Source organism: Heptranchias perlo, chromosome 10 (genome assembly GCF_035084215.1).
Source record: "Heptranchias perlo isolate sHepPer1 chromosome 10, sHepPer1.hap1, whole genome shotgun sequence".
NCBI lineage: Eukaryota > Metazoa > Chordata > Chondrichthyes > Hexanchiformes > Hexanchidae > Heptranchias > Heptranchias perlo.
The window spans coordinates 44,603,995-44,611,612 of NC_090334.1; the positions used below are offsets into that span (position 1 = coordinate 44,603,995).

The 7,618-nt window shown below is 39.3% G+C and overlaps 1 protein-coding gene across 2 annotated transcripts in view; it reads left to right on the forward strand.

Moving 5' to 3' along the window:
* Nucleotides 1-6,558, forward strand: part of wdhd1 (WD repeat and HMG-box DNA binding protein 1) — a 61,987-nt gene extending 55,429 nt beyond the window's left edge. For both annotated transcript variants that reach the window (XM_067991583.1, XM_067991585.1), the window contains exons 24-26: nt 1,153-1,277; nt 1,600-1,735; nt 5,364-6,558. In XM_067991583.1, coding sequence (XP_067847684.1) covers nt 1,153-1,277; nt 1,600-1,735; nt 5,364-5,579 — 477 coding nt within the window. In that variant the 3' untranslated portion in view covers nt 5,580-6,558. The remainder of the gene's footprint in view (nt 1-1,152; nt 1,278-1,599; nt 1,736-5,363) is intronic.
* Nucleotides 6,559-7,618: the final 1,060 nt, after the last annotated feature.

Below are 7,618 nucleotides of genomic sequence, written 5' to 3' on the forward strand. Positions count from 1 at the left end.
AGTTGGCGCATCGCGATCTGCGGTCACGACCTTTGTGAAGTCAATAAATTTTACTTCTGAGCTTTGCGCCCGGCAGCCCAACTGATTGACTGGTTGTCAGGGTGGAAGGCTAGGGATCGGAGAAAAAGAAGGATGGGATCGTGGGCCGTGGAGGACATTGCAGGGGGAGGCTGATGCCAGGAGGAGATCTGGCAGGGGGTGCAGGGGCTGATGGAAGGACATCGGGTGGCATGGGTGGGGGCGGCTAATGTCAGGAAGAGATCGGAGGCCGCTCAAAGAGGAGGGAGAAATCGGAGGTTGCTCGCAAATCGGGAGAAGAGATCAGAAGTCGGGTGAAGAATTAGAGGTCGGGGTGGGGGGGTGGCGCTCCAGGATCGGTGGGAGGGACCGATTGCGGGGTGATGTCGCACCAGATGAGCTTGTTGGGCCTGGATGAAGCACACCTGCTCCTCCGGGCCCACAAGCAGTGCAATAAAGGCACTCACATCGTGAATCCAGCCCTTCCCACCTGCTTTCACCTGACTTGGATCAGAAGCGATGGGAAACCTGAACAGGTAAGGTTAAAGTTGTTTGACTTTTACAATACACAAAGAATCAAGTACCGCAACTATTTCAATGAGGTTCATTGCCCCTTTAAATATTAGCCTGCCAGCTTTAAGTGAGGGCGAGACGTCAGGTTGCCTGTTGTGTGCATGCATCCAAACGCGCTTGGTCAAACCCGGAAGTAGGCGCGTTGGAGCCGGGACGCGGTCCCGCTCCCAAAATCCGCTACTTTTACTGCCCACCTGCCCCCAACCCACCCGTTCTCGGGGGTTAAAATTATCCCCATTATCTCAGAAAACAATACAGTTGCAAGCTAGTCTTTAAAAATGTTTTTTTGAAGTGTTTTGCAGCTCTAGCACTGTAAAATTAAATGTAAAAATAAAAACTTGATCTTTTAAAGCTCTCATGTGATGATAATTACATTAGAGCTCTTTACTTGTGTAATTAGTTTGTGTAAGTTAAATTTGATTACAACTGAAGCTAGTCCTACCCTTACCTGCAATTAATTCAGAACTAATCCTGTATGACAAAAGAACCATAATTTTTGTTTGAACATTAGGGCTGATAATCTAGTTTGGCATCTTGTTTCACTTTTCTTATTTTTCAAAGACCCAAACTACACTGTTCCAGTCAACCATCCCTAAATCCAGCAGTAAAACTGTGGAAGAAAAAGCAGCTGAGGCTAAGCCTGTACAAACGATCAACCCTGAAAGCAAAAACACAGAAAACAAAAAGTGAGTGCTTTTAACATTATACGCAAAGGATGTGCACTTTAGATAACTTTTTATACAGCCATAAAATTTAACAATTTGTGTTGGAGACCATAGCAGATTTTTTTTTTGAAACCTCGTGAATTGTGACTTGTTTGCTGAAAATTAGTCATTTCAAAGTTCACTTTGTGTTGCCAGATAGTTACCACACAGATTCTGCTTTGAAATTTAGTTATATTATTTCCACGATCACTGCTGGCTTGTAATTCCTAACTACTTAATGCTTGAGACCAGAAAACAATATTTTGTTACAATAAAATAATAGTGTGTTTTTTTTTGGAAAAAGGCCTAAGACAGGTTTCCAACTCTGGTTAGAAGAAGGCCGAGGGGATATTGTCGCTGAGAGTCCAGGTTTGACAGAAGAAGAAATAATTAAGGAAGGCATGAATAGATTCCGCATTCTGTCATCTGAGGAGAGGAAGGTATGAGAACTCAATCCTGGTATTTAGGTTTTAGCATTTTTGATGTACTTAACCATCAATTTTTTTTGTCTGATCTTAATAATTAATAAGCTTCATTTGACGAAGTTTAATTGAAATCTCCGAATAATTAAGAATTATTAGCTAGGACAATCTATTTCCATTGATTCCAAAGAAAATGTATTTGCTTGGGCAAATAATGGTTCATAATCATTCCCTTGACTTGTATCCTGTTCTTTTGGCTATATAGTTCAACATGGTTTCCATTGCTGTTTTGCTTTGGTTAAATTGGTTGGAGATAGATGTAAGAGAACCCATTAACTATTTTAGAAATATCTGTTTTAATACAATGGCAGATATTTGAATCTCGTCAAATCTGTGTAGTGAAGCTAATGCACAACAGACACCCCACATTTACTATGAGTATATAGATTTAAATCTGTAGGTCTAAATAGGTTAAATTGATACAAAATAAATCTGTTTAGGTGTGTTAAGGCACATCCACTATGCTGAAAGTTATTTTCATGAATACTGGGAAATCTAGCAGCAATCAGATTGGAAACAGCTTTGTCACCAGTGCTACTTGATCTTGATTGCACTGCTCACAGACTACAAAACAAAATGTAACTGAATAGGTTTGAAGTGGATGTTGCTGAGGAACCATACCTATGTAAATTTAGTAGTAGTGATTTTGTTTCTTTGTGAACTGATGACATTGTTATTTAAGCAGGCTTGGCAGATGCAGAAACATATCAGTTTAGGTTCACTTAATTGGAGGATAAAATTGGAGAGTGAAAAATGGAATTTTACAGAAGGGCTTCTTGCAGCTGGCGTTTGTGCTTTGAACTTGAAATGAATTTGAGGTGATAAGTCTTAAAGCTGTAGATAAGGAGTTGCAGTTTGACGGTGAGTAAAGATTTGGGTTGACCAGCCAACTTGTCGTTTCATGTTTGATCTTCTTTTCTCTTTTGAAAATGGAGTATTGCCATTACAACAGCTTTGCTTCAGGCTTTATTTTCAATTGATTGGGAATCAGTTGTACAAAGGGGAAAAAAAAGCAATTCATGAGGAGCTTCAAGGTATGTAAAAATCCTGCAAATAAACTGAAACCCAAACCCAAAATTATTTTCTTTGCTAAGGAGGAATTAAGTATGACCAAAAATATTTCCATGAAGAAAAAGCATGGAGGAACTGCAGAACTTAATTTTAAATTGCAGGCGGCAAGAACACCTACCCCAAGCCAGTGCGATCCTCTTTAAATATGCAGAATCTAGAGTGCTTTGGAAAATTATGACTAACACATCTGCAATTTCCTTACCTATTTATTTTAATACCTTGGGGTGAAAACCATCAAGTCCTAGAGATGTGTCTTATCTTAAGTCCCATTATTTTTTCCATTACCCTTTTTTAAACTTATATTAAATCGAATGTTCCCCCGCCACCCCCCAACCTTAATTTATTTTTACGTTTCCTTATACCGGTGGTATTTTGTATTCTTCTTCCACTGTGAAAATGGATGCAATATTAATTTAACAAGTCTACCATTTCCTTATTATCCATTATAGTCTCGACTGCATCCATCTTTAATAGGGCAACGTTCCCCTTTACCACTCTCTCTTAATATGTAAAAACATTTGGGTTAGCTTTGATATCTCTGGCAAGTTTTTTTTCATAGTCCCTTTTTGCATCTCTTAATGCTTTCTTTGTATCCCTTTGTTGCTTTTTATAGCCCTCCCAGTCTGCTGGATTATCACTTTTCCTTGTATTTATATGAGCTGTTTCTTTTAGCTTGATACTATTTCTAACGTCATTTGTTGACCATGGTTGCTTAACTATAAAAGTGGAGTCTTTACCTTTTACGGGTATGTGCTGGTTTTGTACCAAGTACTTCTTTGAATACTTCCGACTGTTTGTCTGCAGGTTTATCCATTAACAGTTCAGCCCAGTTTTACTGCAATTAATTCATTTCTCATCCTTTTGAAGTTTGCCTTACTTAAATTTAAAACCTTGGATTGTGACTCTCCTTTCTGCCTCTCAAACCTAATATCAAACTCAATCAAAAGCAAAATACTGCAGATGCTGGAAATCTGAAATAAAAACTGAAAATGCTGGAGAAGCTCAGTAAGTCAGGCAGTTCTGACGAAAGGTCTTCGACCTGAAACATTAACTCTGTTCATTTCTCCACAGGTGCTGCCTGACTTGCTGAGCTTCTCCAGCATTTTCTGTTTTTATATCAAATTCAATTATCATATGGTCACTATTTGCAAGATGTTCCCATACAGTCAGATAGTTGACTTGTTCTGGTTTGTTGCTCGTCACTAAATTGAGTATGGCCTGTTCCCATGTTGGTACGAAAACATATTGTTCTAGAAAACTGTCCCAATTACATTCTAAAAATTAATTGTTTTACTACTTGAGCTGTTCTGCTTCACCCAGTCTATGAAAATGAAAATCTCCCATTTATACAACACCCTCCGCACCAACCCCCCCACCTCCCTACATCACTATTATCATGAGGCCTGTAGATAATTCCCACCAGAGTCCTAACTCTACACGGTGTTTCCACTGCGTGATCATCCTTACTGAAATCCCTTGTTCTTACTGCTATAATTGTGTATTTTATCAATATTGATACTCCCCACATCTTTCCTAGTTTCCCCTGTCATTTCTAAAGATACTATGGACTGGAATATTTAGCTACCTATCATACTTGGGTTGTAGCCAGGTCGCTGTAATGCCTACTACATTATACCCTTTAAGTTGAATGTGTGCTTCTAACTTGTGTTATTTCTTATGCTATCTGCATTTGTATGCATAACTCTTATCTGGGTAACTCTTCCCACTTTGCCCATAATATGTCCTGGATATTTCTTCATACTTTTTGACTTGGGTTGTGGATTTTCCTCTCTCATCACCCCTCTCCCCCCCCCCCCCCCCACCCCCCCCCAACTAGTTTAAATTTTTGCCCACTTTCCTATTTACCCTTTCTGCAAGGACACTGGTGCCTCTCCAGTTTAGGTGAAGGCATCCCATCTGTACAGCTTTCCCTGGCTCCAAAAGTGGTCCCAGTGTCCCAGGAATCTCAAACACTCCCTTTTACGCAATCGTTCCAGCCATGCATTGATTCCTAATCTTTCTTTCCCTGTTTGGTCCAGTGTGTGGAAAAAAAAATCACAGCTAGCCCACTAATTACCAGATTTTTTTTTTTGAATTCAGATTCAAAACTTGACAGAGTGAGATTTTTGGGTTGCTAGTCCAGTACCATAATCACTAAGCTGTCATACCCAGCTCTGTGTATATATTTTTTCTTGTAATAAGCAATTTGTAGTTTAGCTTGCAATATACGATCTGTCAACATGTTCTTTTCTTTCTCTTGGAGAGATCAGGAGTATACAGTGAACATCCTGTGCTATTTCTGGTATAACCCAGTAATGAAAGAGTAGATTGTTAACTCCAAGACATGCTAATTCCAATGGATTACATGCATAAGGTTAAGTTTCAGAAGTGTTCACCTTTTTCTGGAAGCTGCCTTTTGAGGTGAGGTCTAGTACAATGTTTAGAGATGGCCCAAATTGTAACATCCACACCAGTGCAGTTTTAAATTATTCTTGCGGCAAATTTTATTTTCCAGGCCTGGACGGAGAAAGCTAAAAGAAGTGGAAGCATCAACAATACGCCTGATGCAGAAGATGTCAAAAAACGCAAGCGTGTGGAGGAGTTAAGTGAAGATGAACCAGAAAATAAAAAGGAAAATTCTGAAGAACACGAAAGCTTGGCCAAAAAGCAAAAACCACAGCACCTATCCACAAATTCAAGGTTGTCTGCCTTTGCCTTCAAAAATAACTAACAATGCTGCATTTTACTTCAACACGGTTTGAACATATTAGTATCTTTGTTTAACCTCATTTATTAAATATAATTGTTGATGGTGAAGCAGTTTAGACAAAACTTGTATTATATATAATGTTCTTAAAATTATTTTGCTGTATTTTGGGGATTTAATATGAACTTCACGTTAACAATGTAAATTGTACTCACGATTCATCTCGTGATTCATCCCATGTGGCGAGCTCTCCATTTCAGCTAGACAATGTTTTTGAGTGGAACAGAGGTACTTTTTTATGGGGAGGGAAGAACAGTTGGACATCTCATAGGAACAGGAGTAGGCCGTTCAGCCCTTCGAGCCTGTTCCACCATTCAATTAGATCTTGGCTGGTCTCTATCTTAACTCCATCTACCCGCCTTGGTTCTGTAACCCTTAATACCCTTGCCTAACAAAAATCTTGTATCTGGTTTAGGTGCAATTAACAGAGGATCAGGGACCAGATACCTACCAGCATTTGTTAACTGGAATGGTGTGTAGTACAAAAGGGGGGGGGGGGTAAGAAATGTGAATAAATCAAATGAACTTTCACTGAAACTACTATGTGTTTTTATACATTTTACTATATTGTAAATAATGACATTAGAAATGTGATTGTCTTTATATAGCTGTTGTGAACCATAATATAGTGGGGTTTGGAGATTTAATTGGCACAATCTGCTCAATTGTGAATTTATTGGAATACAGTTTTTAATAAGCTGCTGCTCTTGCTTGGCAGCTGCCGTTAATCAGTCTAGTTAACTCCAGTTACTCGTCCACTTCATGCAAATAAATGTAGATCAAAATATTCACTGATTTTCATGTTTTGGTATTTACATTTTAATGTATTACATCCTCCAAGTTGTTGAATTTTGTTTGGTTACAAGTTTTCACTTTTCTGTGTTGTTTGCATTTTTATGTATGTGATGTTATTTTGACAGGAATTAAACTGAATCTATTTTGAGTATTTGTGTTTCTCATAGATTTAAAATAGGTTTTGAAGAGTGGTACAATGTGTTGAAATACCAGCAGGTGTCACACTGAAAAGGAGAGATGGCAAAGGTTCATTTTGGTCATGAACTACCTTTTTGGTACTCGAGCACTTCCCTTTTGCATCATGGTTTTCTCCAGCATATAAAATTGATGCTTCATTCCTAAAAGGTAAAAGTAATTTAGATGAAGATAAATGTGACAATCTAATTAATAGTAATACGATATTGTGGATAGAATGGATTGTCTTAAATAATCAGAAACAACATGATTATGCCTCAGTATACAAGGTGCAGGGTATCATGAAAAGGTAAAACTGTGTGCACACAGCTGTCTTAATATGTTTGTTAGCCAGCATAGTTAGTGTCCCGTATACTTGTAAAAGGTTGAGATCAAAAATCTGAGCTTTGAAAATGCAGTGACTGGGAGGTGTTAAGGGAATGTAACTGTTATACAGGTTTTTTAAACTTTGGTAGCAATGAGCACAGTCCAGAGAGATGGAATCAAATCTCTAGTTTCTCTCCTACCTCCCCTCATGCTCGCTACGAGCTCATCTTGACCATAACCTGCTCGCTCGACCCTATTCTACTAAACTGCTGACCACCCAACTTCCCTTCCTGGCCCCCATGTTAACTGATATTGTTAATGGTTCCCTCTCCTCAGGTATTGTCCCCCTCCCCTTCAAATCTGCCATCACCACCCCCTCCTCATAAAACCCACCCTTGACCCCTCTGTCCTTGCAAACCTCGGCCCCATCACCAACCTCCCTTTCCTCTCCAAAGTCCTTGAATGTTTTGTCGCCTCCCAAAACCGTGCTCATCTTTTCTGCAACTCCATGCTTGAATCCCTCCATAAGAGATAGGAGCAGGAGTAGGCCATTCGGCCCCTCGAGCCTGCTCTGCCATTTAATGAGATCATGGCTGATCTGATTTTTATCTCAACTCCACTTTCCCGCCTTTTCCCCATATCCTTTGACTCCCTTGCTGATCAAAAATTCGTCTAACTCTGTCTTGAATGTATTCAATGACTCAGCC